The sequence below is a fragment of the Pleurodeles waltl genome, chromosome 9, assembly GCF_031143425.1.
Source record: "Pleurodeles waltl isolate 20211129_DDA chromosome 9, aPleWal1.hap1.20221129, whole genome shotgun sequence".
Lineage (NCBI taxonomy): Eukaryota > Metazoa > Chordata > Amphibia > Caudata > Salamandridae > Pleurodeles > Pleurodeles waltl.
In genome coordinates, this window is record NC_090448.1 from 1,150,734,451 (window position 1) to 1,150,756,514 (window position 22,064).

Genomic DNA, 22,064 nt, shown 5'->3' on the forward strand with positions numbered 1-22,064 from the left:
GGTACGATTGTTATTGTGCAAGAAGGGACAACCTTCCTGCACAAAAAAACCTCAGAGCCATTTTCCTTCCTGCAGCACACATAGAAAGAAGAAACACAAGACAAAATAAAGATATTTGTCCATGTTGCGCCACACCTGGGGAAGTGCAACACTGACACATTCTCAGGTCTACCACTAATGGTAAATCTGGGAATGTGCTATAATCCATGGGTGAATGCGTGGGAACACCCACGCTCTACCTATGGAATGCCTTCCTGGGGCAAAACTCCAGAATTATCAAGCCATGCAGGGCCACGCAAGGTGGACTTTTGTAGCTTGATAAAGATGTAGGTTTTGTGTCACACTTGCGCTCCTTTGCATGGCGCAAGGGGAAACGCAAAACCTTGAAAAATCTGGACCTCAGATTAGTGAATACAAACATGATTTAGCTGTGGGCCCGGTGCTCCTGAGATCATGAAAGCAGAGAAATTCAAAGTGTGGCTGCATAAGTGGAAGTAGTTTGATGGAGAAAGTGAAAACCGCAAAGCACTTCTTAAAAGCAAGACTTTACCCCACACTTAATCATACTTAAATACACGCTTTAATGTTCACTCAATGTGCGTGTGTGTTTCACCTTGTGGGTGCCACGCATTACAGGAGTCTCAGAACTGGGAATAATTCTGGAGAATTTGAAGGCAGTTTTCATAGGCTGGCTGTTCAAGGTACATTTTAATTCCAATAGGATTATTGTTGTAAATTACAACCTGTATGTCAAAAGGCTTCTTTTTCCTTATTTAAATTTATAACTGGTTTATACAATTGTGCTTCTGTAACATATCTTACTATGGTGTATACTTGCATCGTGACGTATATCACTGGTATGTCACCAGGAAACCTACAAGAATACTATTGTTGTGTTGTTGTTTAAGAGTTAAAGTTTAAATTCAAGCCACATTGCCACTAAACCACCACAAGATAATAAAGCATGACTTGGGTCAGTGAAGAGCCACCTGCTTCTCACATAAATCAGTAACACTGGCATAAACTGAATGAGTTACTGAACTGAAAGTGGTGTTTAATTTAACTTAGAGACATGACAAGAGTTGAAATCAGAAGTCAATTACAGATTAAAGACCCAAAAGAGATATGGTTAAACAATGTGTATTGTGCAGAACATTACCCTTGTTTACGAATATGGTGCATGCTTGCTAAAACACAACCCAATTTATAGCGACCAGCCTCCGCCAACATTGCACTGAATGTTTTGGTGGTGGGGTGGGGTAGGGGGGCAGTGTGTTGTTTTTTTTTAAATCGGCCATCTACTCATTTCTGAATTTCTCACTAATGGGCTTATTTAGAAGCTCCTTTTGCCGCCGCTGCGTAACTTTTTTTTTATGGGAAAATTGGCGCGCTGGCGGCACAAGGGCCTAATTGTTACCCCGTCCTGCCCGAAGTTGTATCTGCGAATACTTCAATCTTTCTAGTTGCTGAATGGGTGAAAGAGCGATCTGTTGTGAAGGGATCACGGTGGGAATAGCACAAGGGTGTGTCTGGGGGCACCAGACCTCAGGAGATGGATATGAATATGCAGAACGAGTCTGGCAAGGTGTTTAATAATAATAGAAGGGAGACAGGGTGTCAGTGGCATGGGGAGGAGATTGGTGTTTATTGAAAATTGAGTGAGCGATGGATATGAGCTTCCCATTGTTCACTCGTTTCAAACGTACCTGGCCAGTGTGCTCCGTTTCGTCCTTGTTGATGATGTACATCAGGAAGAACCTGCAATAAGTGGACACATAGATTAGGTGCACAGACAAGGACAGCAATAACTAAGCGTTGACAAGGCCCGTCTAGTAGGGCTGAATCCAAACCATCCATAATGAGGTGCCCCGCCTCCAGTTTCTTTAAGTCAACAGGTATCCCTACTGGATCCCCTACTACTGCTTTACTTGATGTTACATACCTGCCTATGAGTACCACAGCACTTTGTCAGTGTGCCACTGGAGCCTTTGCACATGGCCTGGCAAAAAACCTTGAGGACAGAGTCACTAGGCATAACCTCCTGTGCAGCTAAGTTAGCGGAGGTATCCTGAAAGTGCCTAGGGGCAGCAAAGGAAAGAAAACGAGATTCGGTCCACTGATGGTGAGGAAGCAAATGTAAAGAAGTCCCGCCTATAGGTGGTGAGGAAGCAAATGTAAGGGGGCTTCATTCTGTAGGTCGTGAGGAGCCAAATGTAAGTGGGCTTCAGCCTGTAGGTGGTGAGGAAATGTAAGGGGGCTTCAGCCTGTAGTGGGTAAGGAAGCAAATGTAAAGGGGCTTCAGCCAATACGTGGTGAGGACGCAAATTAAGAGAGCTTCAGCCTACAGTTGGTGAGGAAGCAAATGTGAGGATGCTCAGTCTGCAGATAATAAGAAAGCAAAAATGAAAGAGGCTTCAGCCTATACGTAGTACAGTAGCAAATGTAAGGGGTTTCAGTCTGTAGGTGGTGAGGAAGCAAATGTAAGGGGTATCACCCTAAACGTTTTAAGGAGCCAAATGTAAGGGGCTTCAACTTAGAGATGATTGCCACTGCATCATTTCTGGTGATGGTTGTCCATTTGGTCTGGTGGTAGTGGGTAGGTTAGCAACAAGTTTGCTGGGGTTGGGATGGTATGTGAAGTTGCTGTACTTGTTTGCGATTTTGCTGTGGAAGAATTTGGATAGGTTGTCGCAAAGCTGTTGGGAAGCAGTGATGTTGAGGGTGCCTGAGGGCAAGGTTCCAATCGAGAATATATCCTTGCAGCTGTTGGAGCTTCCTTTGATGAGGTCCACTAGTGCTTTTTTCTTGGCGTCTCTTATTTGCTGGTGATAGCATCTGAGTGCAGCCTTGTGGGTTGTTCTTTCCATGGTGTTGTGACTGGGTCTCCATTTCCTTTCTAGATGTTTACAGTGTTGTTTGATGTCTTGGAGGTATTTTATGTACCAGCTGGCTTGCTTGTTTGATCTCGTATGCTTGTTGAATTTGATGGGTAGGAGGGAGGCCGCAATCCAGTTGTGGATGTCTTTGTCGAGGTTGCCTGCTGGGCTAGGTTGATCGGTGCTGACGGTGCTGAACCAATCTGCTTCTGTGATTTTTGCCCCTGCTGCAGCTTGGAATGCTGAACCTGGTAGGGGTGTTGATTTGGTGTGTTTATTTTGATATGGACGATAAAGTGGTCAGTCCATGTGAGCGGTGTGGTAGAGTTGTATTTGATGCTTTCTCATGAGGCGAAGATGGGGTCCCGTGTGTGCCTTGTGGTGTTGGGTCTGAGACGAGCTGGGTGAATCCGATGTTGCTGTGGAGTGCTGTGGAGCAGGGGTTGTTTCTGTCTTCCAGGTCAAAGTGGAGGTCACTGAGGAGATTGCAGGCTCTGGAGTCAATGTTTAGCAGGGCAACAAAGTAGGTGATAAGGTTAGAAAAGGTGGCTCTGGGTCCTGGTGGTCGGTAGACAAGGGTCCGTACAGGGTGAAGTTTTCTGAGATTTTTACTTTGAAGTGCTGGTGTACCATGAATGGGGTGGCGTTCTCTGTGGATGTTGTGCATTTTCATGGATTCCTTGTAGATAATAGCAAGTACTCCTGCTGGCTTGTGAACGTGGTCCTATTGAGCGATTTTGTAGCCCACTGAAATTACTGTGGAAATGTCAGGTGCCGATGAGGGTTTGAGCCGGGTCACTGATTAAGACGATGTCGAGTGTGTCGCTGCTCAGCAGGTCCCAAGTTTTGCTTGTATGTTTGCTGAATGATTGTGTGTTGAGAGGCATGCATGCGAGTGGGTGTTGGAGATGGTGTTGGTGCTTGTATACGGTGTGTGTGTGCACGCTGGGAGTGGGTGTTGCGGGCATTGTTAGTATTTACGGGGTGTGAGTGGGTGGCTGCTGGAGCTCGGCAATGGGTATAGGTGAAAGCTCCTGCTGTGATGTGAGGTGTGGACAGGTGCAGATGGGCTTGCCTTTGGCGCCAGTGGCGTGCCCGCTTTGCTCGTCCATGCTGCAGCTGCCATTAAGTAGGTCCTCGGAGAGGGGAGCAGTGGAGGGCACTGTGATGTCATTTTCCATGCTGATGGGAAAATCAATAGCAACTGCAAGGGGCCTTCAACCTACAGGTGATGAGGAAGCAAATGTAAAGGGGGATTCAGCCTGCAGGTTGCGAGAAAGCAACTGTATGGTGGCTTCAGTCCATGGGTGAAGTAACAGAGTAAGGCGACTTCTGCCAATCAGAAGATAGTTAAGGAGTGGAAAGGGGACTACAGTTTGATAAGAGGCGAAGAAGCAAAAGCAAGACTACTTCAGTCCCAGTGATGGCGAGGAAGTACAGCAAAGGGTTAGTCCCTCCACTGATGAGGAAGGAAAGTGAGGGCCCTTCAGTACATCCAGTGATGAGGAATCAAATCAAGGGGCCGTCAGTCAGTAGCCCAGCAAGAGCCTTTAGCCCCTCCGCTGATGAGAAAGATAAGGTACTGAGGATTCAGTCCCACAGGAGGTCGGACTCAACAGGTGGTGGAGAAGCACAAGTAAGGGGCGCTTAAGCCAACAAGTGGTAGAGAAGCACAAGTAAGTGGCCCTTAATTCAACAGGTGGTGGACAAGCACTGGTAAATAGCCCATTATTCACAGAGGGTGGAGAAGCACAAGTAAGGGACCTTTAATTCAGCAGGTGATGAAGAAGTGCTGATAAGGGAGCCTCAGTTCAACAAGTGGTGGAGAAGCACAAGCAAGTGGCCCTTAATTCAACAGGTGGTGGAGAAGCACAGGTAACAGGCCTCAGTTCAACAGGTGTTGGAGAAGCACAAGCAAGGGGCCCTCTATTCAACAGGTGGTGGAGAAACAATGGTAAATGGCCCTTAATTCAATAGATGGTGGAGAAGCACAAGTAGGGGGGCCTTAATTCAACAGGTGGTGGAGAAGCACAAGCAAGGGGCCCTTAATTCAAAAGGTGGTGGAGAACCACAGGTAATGGGACCTCAGTTCAACAGGTGGTGGAGAAGCACAAGTAAGGGGCCCTTTATTCAACAGGTGGTGGAGAAGCACAAGCAAGGGGCCCTTTATTCAACAGGTGGTGGAGAAACAATGGTAAATGGCCCTTAATTCGACAGATGGCGGAGAAGCACAAGTAGAGGGCTCTTAATTCAATAGGTAGCAGAGAAGCACAACCAAGGGGCCCTTAATTCAGCAAGTGGAGGAGAAGCTAGGGGGGCTTAATTCAACAGGTGGTGGAGAAGTACAGGTAACGGCCTCAGTTCAACAGGTGGTAGAGAAGCACAAGTAAGGGGCCCTTTATTCAACAGGTGGTGGAGAAGCACAGGTAACGAGGTCTCAGTTTAACAGGTGGTGGAGAACCACAAGTAAGGGGCCCTTAATTCAACAGGTAGCGGAGAAGCACAGCTAAAGGGCCCTTAATTCAGCAAGTGGTGGAGAAGCACAAACAAGGGGGCCTTAATTCAACAGGTGGTGGAGAAGTACAGGTAACGGGCCTCAGTTCAACAGGTGGTGGAGAAGTACAGGTAACGGGGCCTCAGTTCAACAGGTGGTGGAGAAGCACAAGTAATGAGGCCTAAGTTCAACAGGTGGTGGAGAAGCACAAGTAAGGGGCCCTTAATTCAACAGGTGGTGGAGAAGCACAAGCAAGGGGCCCTTCATTCAACAGGTGGTGGAGAAACACTGGTAAATGGCCCTTAATTCAACAGGTGGTGGAGAAGCACAAGCAAGGGGCCCTTCATTCAACAGGTGGTGGAGAAACACTGGTAAATGGCCCTTAATTCAACAGATGGTGGAGAAGCATAAGTAGGGGGCCCTTAATTCAACAGGTGGTGGAGAAGCACAAGTAAGGGGCCCTTAATTCAAAAGGTATCGGAGAAGCACAAGTTAGAGGCCCTTAATTCACAAGTGATGAAGAAGCACAAGTAAGGGGTCCTTAATTCAACAGGTAGCGGAGAAGCACAACTAAGGGGCCCTTAATTCAACAGGTGGTGGAGAAGCACAAGTAAGGGGCCCTTAATTCAAAAGGTATCGGAGAAGCACAAGTTAGAGGCCCTTAATTCACAAGTGATGAAGAAGCACAAGTAAGGGGTCCTTAATTCAACAGGTGGTGAAGAAGCACAAGGTAGAGGCCCTTAATTGACAGGTGACGAAGAAGTACAGGTAAGGGGCCCTTAATTCACAGGTGATGAAGAAGCACAGGTAAGGGGCCCTTAATTCAACAGGTGATGAAGAAGCACAGGTAAGGGGCCCTTAATTCAACAGGTGATGAAGAAGCACAGATAAGGAAGCCTTGTTCAACAGCTGATGGAGAAGCACAGGTTTCAGGCCATCTTTCATTGAAAGAACATTACATGTGACAAGAGTAAATATCTGTTCTTAACCTTAAAGTGTGGGTTTTTGTGGTGAGAGGATAGGATAACCTGCAGTGCACCCCGCCTAATGGTCCCTGCCATGTCGACTTCGCCTCACTGTGTCCCAAGGTGCAGACCATCGTCCCCACCTCCATGCCAGCTGTACTCTGCCGTGGATCCAGATTAAGGCCTCTCAGCCAGGGTCACACTAATCCGAATATCCCAGGAGCACGAGTTATTATTTTGTGTTTTTTCTGACAACAATTAAATGGGTTAAGCGCTGAAATCGTGGCTGCCGGGGAGGCGGCTTATCTCGGCCTTCGAGCAGCAGAAAGAAGAGCAGGTGTGCGGCGCTGGCATGACTTCCAGCGGGGGGTGGGGAAGGGGATGTTATGCCATGGTCTAGTTTGTCAGTCGTCCAGCAGGCACAGATAACAGCACCGGTGGTCTGGCTGCAGCATGGCCAGAAGCAGCCCAGCCTCCTGGGAGTTGGGGGAGTCGACCCTCTCTTCTGCCTTGCTGCACAGTGTAGCCATCGTGCTGGCTATACAGAACGTCTCTGTCCCCACCTCTGGATGCATTAGCTAGTCACCGGGTGACCTTGTACAACCTTTACCTTTCTTCTTAATACATCCAAGTCATTTTAAACACTTGAGCCCCTTTGAAACTTACCTCGTGCATCTGCCTCCTTTGTGAAATTCTACAATTCCACTGCCTTTTCCTGCAGAGTCGGAGTGTGACAAAAAAAGGGCCTGATTCCCCCCTCAGCCCCCCGCCCCCCAAAAAAGTGGCTCACATTTCTGGATCGCTACTTTTCATGAAGCATTGCTTAGTTCGAGGCTTATTTTGGGAGCACTTTAGACTGTAACATAGGTCAGGACTGAAAACTCCATTATTCCAGTGCATCTCGCCCATTGTTCTCCTGACATGGTCAGTTCCATGATTCTCCCTTTGCCCAGGCTCCCACACACATTCCTGTTCCTGCTCATTCATGGGTGAAAGGAAGAGAGTCACGCAACATCTTCACGTCGTTATTGCTCCGTATTCAAATATAATCCCTCACAGGTTATTTACATGTTTAGCATCTTTTTCTATCAAATAAGGTTCCCGGTTCACGGACCCTCCAGAGACCAGTCACGGCTCACAGCTCTTAAGAGGGGTGGGGCAGGTGCAGCACGACAGGGAGGAGACGGGGGGGGGATATATTAAATTATTTTTTTAGAAAATAATAAAAGCGTACCTGAATGCAGGCTGCTCTGCTCCTCCGTCTCATCTGCCTCGTTACTGCAGGCACAGGCTCCCAGCCTGCCCTGCGGCCAATCCTGACGCTGCTTAGACCAGCATCAGGATTGGCTGGGAGCGCCCAGCCAGGGTGCTCCCAGGCAACTGTGTTGCTGGGCTGGAGAAAGCCTACTGTGCATGTGTGTTTGGCCGGCCCAAGACGGTCGGTCAAACACACATGCGCTCTGAGGGATAGTTTATTATCCTTTTGTTCTGAAAGGTTTGTAGCTTCTGCTACTGGTGGAAGGGGGGTGGGGTGACGCTTGTCTGCCCTTATGAAAGAGCCACCCCTGCCAGAGACCATTGCGTAGGAGATTAAAAGGAGGGTAGAGAAATGAGACCTACACCTCCTTCCAATTAGACATGTAAAATGACCAAAGAGCTGGGAAAGAAAATCAATTTAGCTCTTGCTCAATAGAGACGACGTGAACACAAATAACATCTTGAATGGGATTTCAAAACTCCCCTCATGACAAAAATATCTAACACAGACTGGTGTTGCGACCTAGCAATGAGTTAGTTCACAGTCATGATTAAATACTACATACTCCCATCGATCAGAATAATGTTATGTCAATATATGGCAAATCAACCACGAGATGATGAGATGACTTTAATCACAGCAGAGCAATCATACATAAAGACACTGTAAAGTATGACATAGGAGTATTATTAACAGCAGGAAACTATGCATATCCAGATGAAGGCAACAAATGATGAACCAAAACTTGGTGTTAAAAGTCAATAATTGTTGAAAAGGTAGCTGAAAAAGAGTGGTTACTACTAGATAGAATCCAGTATTGTATTGGGATAAATCAATAAGGTCACATTGCTTTTGTGTTGTTGTCTGCGTTTATTAGAATTTATTTAGTACATGTATGTGAATGAGAAGGGATGCCTGGTACACTGTTTTAGTTTTTGCAAAAATGTTTATAGATATGCCATATACTGACTGTTATCTGATACAAATAGATGATAAAAACGTAAATAAACGGTGCTGGTCCTAAATATGTATGGATTATATTTGTATATTGAGCAATAAAGATGAAACAATCCCAAAGATGATCTTCCTTTCAGTAATTAAGGGGATGATAAATATTTGCATAGTTGGCACTGGTCGGATTAATACATCAATTATTAAGAATTAATGATGAGAGGTATTAATATTGAAAGTACAATTGGCAAGAGTGCATCGGTCTCTCTAGATTCAAAGGCCTATCCAATTTAATAATAAAAAGGTACAGACTATGACTATGGACAAAAGGTTGGAAGAGAAGGCCTCTGTTCATTGGCTGTGGAAATCTTTCTGTGAGTACTGAGTGTACGATACAGGCCCGGGCATGGACAACACGCAGAAGCGCTAGGCTCTCACCACTGATTTTTTAGATGGCTTTATCACACAAAGGGCCGCAAATTGTCTGTAGGAGCTTTGGGCCAGCTTTGATGAATGTGGCTCAATAGCAAGGCACCCCCTAGTCTTGGCTTCAGCACATGCCTTTTTATTTCACTATCTACGCTTTCTGTCTCGTCACACTCTTGCAGGTGCTTTTCATCTCTTCTTTTTTTCTATTGTCAATGCTTATCCATCATTCTGTTCTTCCTTCTTCCTGTTATATCATTCTCTCACTTGCTCTGGTCAAAATCTCATTCCAAAAATGAGTGCTGGTGCCAACTACTGGCAACCAAATGCGTGTGGATAATGTGATAAGAGGACAGTAATGTGTTCAGTGTTGTAGAATGGAAGTGCCTTGCTGACACGTGTATCATCGCGTCAAAAGGCAGAGCAGAGCGTTGCTGAAAGAGACAAAAAATGGAAAGGAGCATACACAATTTGGGTAGTTATAAAAGTGCATTCCAAAGCATTTTCTGCCATTTTGTTGCACTGTAACGTGTTTTTAATTGTATGTTCCATTTGTTGACCTCGAAGAATAGTTGGGCTGGGCCTGTCCAGAATGAAATCTGTAGGATATACAAAATCATCCTAGCACATTCCTCACTGTGGCATCCTAACTATTAAACTGAAGGCTCTTGTCATTGACACTTTCAATTTCACTAATTTTGTGAGAAAGGGCTTTATTTTGCATTGATTTTGCAAGCACGGAGTACATGATGAAAGATCTGATCTCTCTGACGAACCCAAACGTCTTACTGTGGGACCTCGTTTGACAAAGGTAATTGAAAGACTTGCCTACGGTGGTTGTAAGGCATAGTAAATAGGTTGCTGGTGGCACCTACTGAGTCACAACGTCTTTCAGCAAGTGACAAAACTGCAAATAACAGGTGTGCTTTTCCAGTGATTTCTGAGTTTCAGGCGGTAGTGTATGTAGAAAGGCTGCCTCACCTGGCCACCGGGAAATGGCGGTGTCGCCACCTACTGCGGGGACAAAAACAGAAGTCCCTCTATAGGACCCACCACTCGTCCTTGGAAAAGGAGCATCTCCAGTGTCCATGCCTCCCTGTCATGCCCTAAGACGGGGTAGGAGGCGGTGCACCACGTGCTGTGGCAGCCCAGGATGGGCCATTGTAATTCTGTATGTGAAAATTGGCCGTCTGACAGTCGGGGGTAAGAGGGGAAGGCTACTTTGCATGTTCAAAGAAACAGCGGCCTGAATACTGAAAAATAGAAGGAAAAAAAATCGGCCCCCATCTAGCCTCAGGCACACGCCGCCTTCCCAGTCCGAGCCTGGTTCCCTCCCCTTCTAGAGGCTTCTACCAACGTGTTAAGCTTGTGCTGCCATTTCATGCCAGTGGTGTAAAGCAGGGCCGCGGGCTGCCCCGCAGGTTTGGTATCGGGCAGGTCATCACAGTGGAGCAGTTTGGGGGGCGGAGATAGCACCTGCCGATGGTGGGACTGGCAAGCCCGGGGAGGCTGTAAACCCCGTGATAATTGGACATGGAGATTGGTCAGCGATATTTGAAGCCGCCAATCAGGTACTGTAGAGGAGGCCTGCGAGGTCACAAGGGGGGTGCGGGACGGCACCCCCAACAAGTGCCGACCTTGCAGCATTGAAGTGGATGTGCTGCGTTGGGAGCTGCCGCCGCCTGGCAGGAGCTCCACTAGAAGGGATGATGGAGGACTGCGGGGACAAATGCTGCTGCCGCACAATCTTCCACTGCGGTTGGCGAGGGGTGACCCGCTTCGTCGCGGGACCTGGAGCGGCCGGCCCCCGGGTGGACAAAGCAACTCCGCACAGCACATGAGCAGCCAGGCGAGGACCAGCCGCCGGAGCGGGGCGTGTGGAACGGCCGCCCCACAGGAGGAGCAGCGGCCTGGAGGGAACGCAGGGCGGGGGCAGCAGCGGTATTGCAGAACGGCCGCCGGAGCGGGGCGTGTGGAACGGCCGCCCCACAGGAGGAGCAGCGGCCTGGAGGGAACGCAGGGCGGGGGCAGCAGCGGTATTGCAGAACGGCCGCCGGAGCGGGGCGTGTGGAACGGCCGCCCCACAGGAGGAGCAGCGGCCTGGAGGGAACGCAGGGCGGGGGCAGCAGCGGTATTGCAGAACGGCCGCCGGAGCGGGGCGTGTGGAACGGCCGCCCCACAGGAGGAGCAGCGGCCTGGAGGGAACGCAGGGCGGGGGCAGCAGCGGTATTGCAGAACGGCCGCCGGAGCGGGGCGTGTGGAACGGCCGCCCCACAGGAGGAGCAGCGGCCTGGAGGGAACGCAGGGCGGGGGCAGCAGCGGTATTGCAGAACGGCCGCCGGAGCGGGGCGTGTGGAACGGCCGCCCCACAGGAGGAGCAGCGGCCTGGAGGGAACGCAGGGCGGGGGCTTCTTCGGGGATGGTGGTCGTACGTGCGGGGGGCTTCTAGCAAGTCGAGACGAACAGAGGACCGAATTTATTTGGGTCGCATCGGGCTAGTGATATCCCTATTACAGCGGGAAGTGGTTGATGGTTTTCCGGTTTGTGGCTCATAGCAGAGAGACTTTGAAAAGGATCTGAAACTGCCGAAGGTGCCTCCCACCATAAGGCATGGAGTGGGAGGGTTGCCTTGTCCTGCGCCGGAACTACACGGCAGAGGGACCCGTATGATGTGCAGCAAAACGTGGTCAGAGACGCGTCGCTACGGGCATCGCGCTGATGGCAACATACAGTACAGGGAGCGTTTTTTTAAATTGATGAGAGCTGCCAACTATGGAGCCAGTCAAAAAAGCTCGAATCCCTGCTAGCTTGAATTGAGGGCCTGCGCCGGTGAACGGCAGGACGTTTGTACAGGGGAATCTATACCACAGTATCCAAAACCATGATGTTGGTACTAGTCAGCAGGGCCAACAGTTAGCATGAATCGTACAAGGAACATACCCGTCCCTCTACATTGCCGCCTGCAGCCAAGACAGCAGTGCCCTGGGGAAGGCAACGGGCACCTACAACCTGCAAAGAAACTGAGACACACGAGTGTAGGAAAGTACTCTCTTTCTGGCATGGTTACCCCCACTTTCTGCCTGTTGTCAGTATGTTTTGACTGTGTTCACTGGGATCCTGCAAACCAGGACCCCAGTGACTGCTCTCTCCCTTCAAACTTAGTTGCTTGGACCACACACACACACCACATTTGGCATACTGGTGCCCTCATATAAGTCCCTAGTATATGGTACTCTGGTACCCAGGGCATTAGGGGGCCAGGGGTACCCCATGGGCTGCAGCATGTATTACGCCACCCATAGGGAGCCCATGCAAAGTGTATCTGCGGGCCTTCCATTGCAGCGTGCGTGAAAGGGTGCATGCATACTTTTCACTACAGGTCACTGTAAGTCACCCGTATGGTAGGCCCTCCTAACCCAGAGGGCAGGGTGCAGGTACATGTGTGTGAGGGCACCCCTACATGAGCAGAAGTGCCCCCACGAACTCTAGCTCCATTTTCATGGACTTCATGAGTGCGGGGACTCTATTTTGTGTGTGTACTGGCTGGACATAGGTCACTCACTACCTATGTCCAGCTACATAATGGTAACTCCGAACCCAGGCATGTTTGGTATCAAACATGTCAGAATCATACCTGAATACTGTTGCCAGTATTGGAAGTTTGATTCCATGCTCTCTGGGGGCTCCTTAGAGGACCCCCAGCAATGCTCCTACCAGCTTTCTGGGGTTTTCCGGGAAGCCCAAGCTGCTGCCACCCCTCAGATGGGTTTCTGTCCTTCTGCTGCTTGAACAGCTCAAGCCCAGGAAGGCAGAACAGAGGATTTCCTTTGGGAGAGGGAGGGGGTAACACCCTCTCTTTTTGGAAATAGGTGCTACATGGCCTGGGAGGGGTAGCCTCCCCAAGCCACTGGTATGCTTTGAAGGGCACATTTGGTGTCCTCCTTGCATAAACCACTCTGCTGTGGTTCAGGGACCTCCAGTCCCTGCTCTAGCGCAAAACTGGACAATCGAAAGGGGAGTGACCACTCCCCTGTCCATCACCACCCCAGGGAAGGTGCTCAGAGCTCCTCCAGAGGGTCCCTTGATTCTGTCATCTTGAATCCAAGGTGGGCAGAGGCCTCTAGGAGCATCTGAGTGGCCAGGACAAGTAGGTCCTGATAGGTGGTAACCTGGCTATGTGACCAATCCCCCCTTCCAGGGCTAATTAGGGTCACCCACCCTCTTGGGTGGGTCGTCAGATTCGGCTGGCAAGATACCAGCAGGACTCCTCTACAACCTCTACTTCGACTTCTGGCCACTGGAACTGCGAGTGGACCCTCCAGGAACGGACAATCCGCATCCACAACAAAGACTCTGCACGCAACATTGTTTCCACAGCTCCTTCCAGCTTCTGCAACATTTCCCCAGCTGTGCATCCTCTGAGGACAACAAGACTTAAGTCTGCACAAGAAGGAAGAAGGAATCTCCTTTGGAGTGAAGGAGTCGCTCCCCTGCATCCGCAGGCACCAACTGCAAGAGGGGGTAGGGGGTGCTTGGGGAGTTGCTGGGGGGGGGGGCTCCTATCAGTGACAGGGAAGGAATTCCCAGTCACTGATAGGGCCTACCACCATGGTTTTCGTGGCATTACGAACGCCATGAAAACCATGGCGGTAGGCAGGGACATAATACTGACGGTGGCATAATGGCGGCCGCCGGCCTGGAGATTCTCATCTCCAGCCCAGTGGCTGCTACCGCCATGGCGGTTGGAGTGGTACCCAACACGCCAATGTCATAATGTGGCGGTAAGTACCGCCAGCCTGTGGGCAGTACTACCGCCACATTAGCACCGACCGCCGGGGTCATAATGACCCCCTAAGTGTTTTCTTTCATGTGTGTAAGTGCTGTGTGACTACAGTGGTATTGCATAAGCTTTGCATGTCTTCTAGATAAGCCTTGGCTGCTCATCCACAGCTACCTCTAGAGAGCCTGGCTTCTAGACACTACCTACACATCTCTAATAAAGGGATACCTGGACCTGGTATAAGGTGTTAATACGTTAGGTATTCACCACACACCAGGCTTCCTACAACGGGCCAGCAGTGAAGGTTCCCATAGGTGCCTGGAGCCAGCACGGCGGTGCCTGAGGGGAGCAACACAGCCAGGCCATGGTGTACTCGGCCCTGAAGCTGCTGGCCCTCGCCTGGGCCTGGGCTGGCTGGACTCTATGGGCTCACACTTCATGGAGAGACGGCATGGCCAGCTGTGCCCCTGAGGCAGTTAGTAGCACCACATGGCGAGGGCTTCGAGTACAAAAGTGCTAAAATTGAGGTGAGCAACGTTGTGGCTGTTAAGGGCACGCCCTGCGGTAACGGAGGTTTGGGTTTTTTGCACTGCCTTTCATGAGGTGGGAGTGCGGAAAATGGGAGGACTACCTTGTCAGCATGAAGCAGACCTTATGGTAATGGTGAGCGGGTAGGCGGGCCTTCTGGTAAAACAAAATGAATGTGTCCTTGCTTTGCCTAGATCCTCCAGACCTCCCTTCCGGGTAAGGGTTCAATCCCAACCTCTGAGTTAATAGCAAGTCCTTCTATTTCATTATGCTAAACAATGCATGTGGCCTTGTGTAATGTAACTGGTGCTCATTTAAAGTACTCAGTGGATGAAACAAGACTACCTGAGTTACCTAGGATTGCACAGTAGAAATGTGAAGTGAAGCGAAGCAAGCCTGGAGTGACATGGCTTGGTACTCCTGCAGCTCTCACTGTGAAATTAATCTCCTCCAGGCATATAGGGAAGTTTGCAGTATATTTGTTTTGTAGGATGCAGCGTTAAATGCCCTGCCTTCGGGCAGTCAGTTGTTTGTTTAGTCAAAGCATAACAGCGTTCATCCAACCACAATTGGGGAGCCAAGTTGTGTACAGCTCTGTTCAGCTGTTGAAATCGTCCCAACGAGTTCACTGGAAAATATGGAGTTTAGATAAAACATTTTTGGGTCTCGGCAGCTGCTCAACATAATGGTGATCTCGGCAACTCGTACAGTCTTTTTGTGCCTTAACAGTGATCGTGGCCTTAAGTAATATAGCTAGCATTCATTTCGAAGGTTGAAATACACCGTTTAGAGCAGACTGTTAATCTCATTGTGTATTGAGCTCGCTCTCCTCAAATGTTATGTTCCAGCATTACACTCTCAGGACTGGGGCACACAGGAGCAGCCATCCTCTAGTCGTGCTAAAGGCAGTAGATGGGAGACGGAGATGAAATCTTAATTATAGACGCTTTAAATGTGTCATGTAGTAAGCCCATATGCAGCTCATATTTCTTGACTTCGGCATTAGGTTGGCTTGACATTCCAAATATCTGTTATTTTTATTATGCCACCCATAGGAGTGCATGCAAACTGTGACTGCAGGCCTGCCATTGCAGCCTGATTGAAAGGGTGCATGCCAAACCTAACCACTGCACGTAGACATTATAAGTCACCCCTTTGGTAGGCCGTTCAGCCCAAGGGCAGGGTGCATGTCTCCAAGTGTGATGGTACCCCTGCCTGAGCAGGGTACCCCTTCAGGCCCCAGGCCAATTCCTGGGCTCTGTAAGTATGGTGAGGCCATCTTAAGGTATGTAGTGGACACGTGTGGTCGAACTACACAATGACTACTCCGAACCTAGGCATGTTTGGTGTCAAACATGTTGGAATCATACAACTACACCGATTCCAGTGTGTGTTGTATGACACCATGTGCTTTGGGTTCCCTAGGGGATTCCCCGGTTCTGCCTGTGCAGCCTTACCAGGTCCAGCTGCCAGCCCACGCTCCTGTTGACCACAGACACTGTGCTGCCCTCCTGCAAGGAAGAGGTGTGACCACCTCTCCCTGTGTATTAGGTGTCTAAGGGCTGGGGTGGCATGGCGTCTGAGCACCAACCGTCTGCTTTGAAGGGCACATTTGGTGCCCTCATTGCATAATCTGGTTGCACCAGTTCAGGAACCCCCAGTTCCAGCTCTGGTGTGAAAATACAGAAAAAAGGACAGGGGAGTGACCATCCCCTTGTCCACCTCCTCCCCCATGGAGGTGCCCAGAGCTCTGCCAGGTGGCCATTTAATTCTGCCATCTAGGAAATAAGATGTGCAGAGCCCTCTGGGAGCATCTGGTTGGTTAGGCCAGGTAGGAGATGTCCCTGACGCACTCTGATAGGTGGGCATTGTCAACAGTGACTAACCCCCTTTTAGAGTTATTTTATGGGCTCCCTGTTTGGTGAGTCCTCAAATTCGTCAAGCAAGACTCTACAAGGAACTCTCTGTAAGACATTTTATGCCCCTGGAACTGCTGCTGGTCTTCATCTGGAACCGAACTAGTCTGCTTTGGGGGGGGGGGGGGGGGGGGGGAGAGAATCCCCACTGCCACAACGTTTCTCCATATCCTGCAAGAATTCTGCAACATCCAAGCCTGTGCAGCCTCCAGGGTCACGAGGACTCTTGTCTGCACCAGGAAGCACAAAGGAATCTCCCTTGGAGTGATGGAGTCTCTCCCCTGCAACTGCAGGCACCTCAAGGCATCGTCGACCGGTTGGTAGGGTCTGCAGTCTCTGGAGATCCAAAGATCCTGCATCACAGGTCGTAAGTATGTGGCCTCCTTTGGGTCCTCCTTTTCTTCTATCCAAGTTGGGAGACTGTAGGCCCCTGCCACTGGACTGGCACCCCTGTGCATTACGACAGTTGCATTTGCCAAGGCTTCTTGACTCTTCCTCCAGAAGATCTTCCGCCTCCAAGAATCTCTGGCCCCCAGCACTTTGCAAACTTAATATCAGCTCCTGACCTGCAGCTCCTGCAATGCAGGACTTCTGTTTTGCTGGGCTGGTAAGGCCTGCTTGTGACTCCCTGTGTCTGGCACCTGTGAATCACTCATGGGGGCTCCATCGACTTCTGTTGGCCTCTGTGTGCTAAGGGCCAGCTCTGACTCCCCTTCCTGGGTACAGTCTCCTGGACGTTGCTGGTCCCCACAACTTTGCAAACTTCACTCCTGCTCCTATTTTCACCTGCCAGTGGTCACTGACCCTCCTGCAATCCAGTGACCATCGAGGGACAGCTCAAAGGCGACTCCTGGGATCTTCATCAACTCCTGGACCCCGCAGCTGGACTTCTTTCACCGACTTGCAGGAACTTCCATCTTCAGGAGGGTGGGCATTGCCACCTGCACCACCTGGGCACCTCCTTGGGCGATGGACTCTGTCCCCTTCCTTTTCAGGTCCTCCATGTCTGGAATACGTTCTTGGGTTCCACCTGCATAATCCATAGGTCGTGGCAGTAGCTGAACAATCCGAGGCATCCACAGTATTCAGAGAGAGTCCCTTCTCCCCTCTGCATCCGGGTCCCTGGTTTAGGTACACCTGCCTTCTGGGTATCCCAGGGTAGGGGCACTCTCTATCCATCCTCTTGCCTGCTTATTTCCTCGGGGTCCACTGGGAAGGGTCCTGAATTCCACAAACTCCAACCACTACAATCTGTGTTAGCCTATGGGACAGCTGGGTGGATAACTGAATTAAACCAGGTTGCTGGGGCCACCTACTGTAATTACCTCTGGTGTTCCTAACTGGCCCCAGTCCCTAGCTAACCACCACACTTACACTGTCTGGAGTCCCACTTTCACATTCCACTTTTTTAGTATATGGTATGGCCCTCCCCTAGGGCCCTGTATATTCCTATGCTATTTTTGCTGGTTATTTTATGTATACTGTTGTATGTAATATCTCCAAAGGGAGATATTCCAATGTCAGGTTAGTACTAGTACTGTATTAAAGTATCCTTTGTTTGTGCCCCACATGTGTTTTTTTTTTCTTGTGACTAAGTTATTTTCTGATTACTGTGGTACAAGTGCTTCACATTCCTCCTACATAAACTTTAGCTGCTTGCCTCAGCTACCCCTAGAGCGTGTCTGCTATCTGAACACCTATTCACTAAGGGTTGCCTGGACTCAGTAGAGGGTGCCACGCCATGGGTGTACACCATAAACTGAGCCAGCCTCCTACAAGAAGCCCACATCTAGAGGGTGCTAAAAGGGGCAGATTTTGTTAACAGCACCAAGGCCCAGTAACAGAAAAGCCAGGCTATCGCACACCACCTCCTCAGGTGTGAAGGAAAGGAGTCAAGGGCACCACATTAAAATGGGGGAAAGCACCCTTGCCCAACCACTGTTCATGCTGTGATGGCACAGCTGGATGGTTAGACTATGATTAGAGTTTTAGGACGAAAATGCAAGCACACCCAGATGTGGAGTGGGACGAAGACGATATATCAAGCTGCATGCATAAAATGATGGAAGCCAGATCAGGGTTGGGGAAACAGGATCAGCCCTTTCGGAAGGCCCAGTTCACGCCGCACCAAGAGAAGCAGGAGTAATTCTTTAAGCAAATATATTTTCCAAGCTGGAAAGTGGGCCTCAAGGCAGTGCTCCTCAGAAGTATTTGACAAACAGGACAGAGATTAATGCACCTGGGGCCCAGCATGTAAATTTAGACACGTGTGCTCAACCTGCAGGGGGAGAAGCAGGGTAGAACCCAGCAGTTAACCGTAGAGGTGAGAGAAAAGAAAGAAGACGAGAACGAAGTAGCTCAAGGGGTGCAAGTTCAAATATTGTATTAGAGGCTTTCCACTAGCACGCTCTGCCATCAATACACACAGGCTGAGACAGCTAGCTAATCAATATGCTGATAGGGCAGACACACAGTTATGCGTAGAATTTGAGAAAGGCTTCAGAATCCCAGTAATGAGACACGTCAGGTCACTTGACACCAATAATCTTTGCTCAGCTCTGCAGCACCCAGAAATAGTGCACAAGAAAATACTGGAAGAAAAAGAGTTGGGCAGGATACAGGGTCCTTGGGCACGGCGAAGCCAGGCTGGCGATTCCCCACTCAGGGTGGTACTTAGGAAGAAGCATGGTCAGTATAGGCTAGTTTGCTATCTGTCATTCCCCGAAGGAGAGTCTGTTAACAATGGAATCAACCACGGGGATTGCACAGTTGATTATGCATCAGTAAATGATGTAACTGATTTATTACGTGGAGCCGTCGAGGGGCATTGATGGCAAAGGGGGACATAAAATGTGCTTTTAAGCTATTACTAGTACACTCTGATAGCTACCACCTTCTGGGTTTCCAATTTGATGGGGAGACATACTTCAATAAGTCATTGCTCATGGGGTGTTCAATATCCTGCACATACTTTGAGTGGTTCAGCACATCCCTGGAATGGACGCAATGTACAAGTTACATTCCTTCGGTAACGAAATATCTGGTTGAGATATATTCTAGTTGCAGATTGCTTACCTTTGAATTTCCCCAGGTGTCAGACTGGATCCGGAGATTTTTCTTTGAGCAGTACCTCTGTGCGCCATCAGGTGACGTCAGTCGACTCCACGGGCATCATTGGCGTCGTGCTCGCCGTGATGACGTTGTGGTTGTATATAGCACCACCCCGGTGCGCTGACGTCAGTTTCTTTTCACTACTTTCTATGCCAGTAGCGCAGAGCCATGAAGAACACTGAGAGTGGTGCGCTAAAACTAGGGCCCTTAAGGGGAAGTTCCTGTCCCTAGAAATCAGTTCGCAGTGGGGGGGAGGATGGGCGGGTCGGTAAGGAATCTGCAACTAGAATATGTCTCTACCAGATATTTCTTTACTGAAGGTAAGTAACTTGTAAATCTGATAGAGACTTCTAGGTGCAGATTCCTTACCTTTGAATAGATACCCAAGCAATACAATCCCTAGTGGTGGACTACAAACTAAGATCACACCAAAATGTCCTGCAGGACCGAACGGCCAAAGTAGCCGTCCCTTCGGACCTGATTGTCCAGGCAGTGTTTGGTAAAAGTGTGCAGAGATTCCCATGGTGCTGCCTGGCAAATATCCAGGACTGGAACGCCCCGTGCTAGCGCTGTGGTAGCAGCCGTAACTCTGGTGGAGTAAGCTCGCAAACCTTTGGGGGTTAGTTTTTAGCCAGAGCGTAGCACATTCTAATGCATAAGAGTACCCATCGTGAAATGGTCCTCTTCTGCACCGCCTTCCCCTTCTTTGCACCCACATATCCCACAACTAGTTGATCGTCCACCCGGAAGTCTTTGATACGATCAAGATAGAACGCCAATGCTCTTTTTGGGTCCAGATGGTGGAGTCTCTCCTCTTCATGAGAGGGATGTGGGGGTGCATAAAAGGTAGGCATGGTGATGGACTGTCCGACATGGAAGGGTGTCACTACCTTAGGTAGAAAAGAAGCCCTTGTGCAAAGCACCACTGTGTCAGGATGTATGGCAAGAAAAGGTGGCTTAGATGACAGAGCCTGGAGTTCACAAACTCTGCGGGCAGAAGTAATAGCAACTAAAAAGACAATCTTTATAGTTAAAAGCCTTAGAGGACAGTTGTGAAGCAGTTCAAACGGGGTACACATAAGGTAGGTTAAGACCAGGTTGAGATCCCATTGAGGCATGATGAATGGGATAGGAGGAAAGAGATGTGTGAGGTCTTTAAGAAACCTCCCACCTATGGAAGATTTAAATAAGGAAGGCTGATCTGGTAACTTCAAGAAAGCAGAGATAGCAGAGAGATATCCCTTAAGAGTGCCCAAGGTGGAACCCTGCCGGGCAAGGGAAAGGATAAAGAGAAGAACCTGAGAAAGAGGACCAGATAGAGGATCGACAGATTTGTTGCTGCACCATGCCAGAAATTTCTTCCAACAACAGGCATATACAGTTTTAGTTGAAGGAGGCCTGGCTGCCAAGATATAGTCCCAGACTTTGGGTAGCAAGTCAAAAGACGTCAACTGTCACCACTCAATATCCATGCATGAAGCCGCAAAGTTGACAGGTTCAGTTGGAGTACCCTCCCCTGCTGCTGCAACAGAAGATCCTCCCGAAGGGGCAGTCTGATCGGAGGAACTATGGCCATGTTCAAAAGCACAGGATGCCAGACTCTTTGTGCCCAGTCCGGAGCCACCAGTATTACTTAGGCCGGGTCTTGCCTGATCTTCTTCAGAACTCTGGGCAGAAGTGGTATAGGTAGAAAGGCATACAGGAGGCCTGAATTCCACTTGCGACGAAAAGCATCACAGAGCGAGTGCCGCCTTGGAAACTCCAACGCGCAAAACAGCTGGCATTGCACGTTCTCTACGGAGGCTAACAAGTCTAACCAAGTTTCTCCCCACTGCAGTAAGAGACCTTGCGCCACCTCCGGATGGATTTGTGGGGTTGACCATGCATCATCGGCTGAGTTCCTCTCCTCTGGCATTCAAGGAGTCTACCAGGTGTTGAACAACCAGGGAAATGCCCTGATGTTCCAACCAAGTCCAAAGGCGAAGGGCCTCTTGACAAAGGGTCCACGACCCCACTCCCCCTTGTTTGTCTGTGAACACCTGCACTGCTTTCCCCTTGAGGGAGGGAAGAAATGCTTTCAATGCTAGCCGAATCGCTCGGAGCTCCAGATAATTGACATGGAGCCCGGTTTCCGCCAGAGACCAGATGCCTCTGATCTCTGCCTCTCCCATGTGGCCACCCCATCCCAGGAGTGACACATCTGTCACGACCTGGTTGGGGGAAGGAGAGGGCTCTGCCCTTGACCCTATCTTGATTCGTTAACCACCACTGCAGGTCTTTCGCAGTCCCTTCCGAGATCTGGACCTTGTCGAAGAGATTCCCCTGATCCTGCGCCCCCTGGAACTTCAAGTCCCACTGCAGAGCCCGCATATGCCATCTGGCATTTTGAACTAGCAGGATGCAGGAGGCCATGAGGCCCAGCAGTCTCAGAGTCACTCTCACCGAAATCCAGGACAGAGGTTGAAACATCGGTATCATAGTCCAAATATCCTGGACTTGCTTTTCAGGAGGATATGCCAGAAACTGCACTGTATCCAGAACAGCTCCAATGAAAGGGAGCGTCTGAGAAGAAGTCAGGTCTGACTTTGGCACGCTGATAGTAAACCCCAGCGAATGTAAAAGTTCGCCGTAGTCTGGCGGTAGGAGACGACTGTCTGGGGCGAGTTCACCTTCAACAGCCAATCGTCGAGGTAGGGGAAGACTGGGACCCCTAACCTGCGCAGATGAGCTGCCACCACTACCATCACTTTCGTGAAAAC

General features: G+C 49.6%; 1 protein-coding gene across 9 annotated transcripts in view; it reads right to left on the reverse strand.

The window, feature by feature from the left end:
- Positions 1-22,064, reverse strand: part of RYR3 (ryanodine receptor 3) — a 1,450,647-nt gene that overhangs the window by 16,845 nt on the left and 1,411,738 nt on the right. For all 9 annotated transcript variants that reach the window (XM_069208992.1, XM_069208994.1, XM_069208991.1 and 6 more), the window contains one exon: positions 1,707-1,758. In XM_069208992.1, the coding sequence (XP_069065093.1) occupies positions 1,707-1,758 (52 nt within the window). The remainder of the gene's footprint in view (positions 1-1,706; positions 1,759-22,064) is intronic.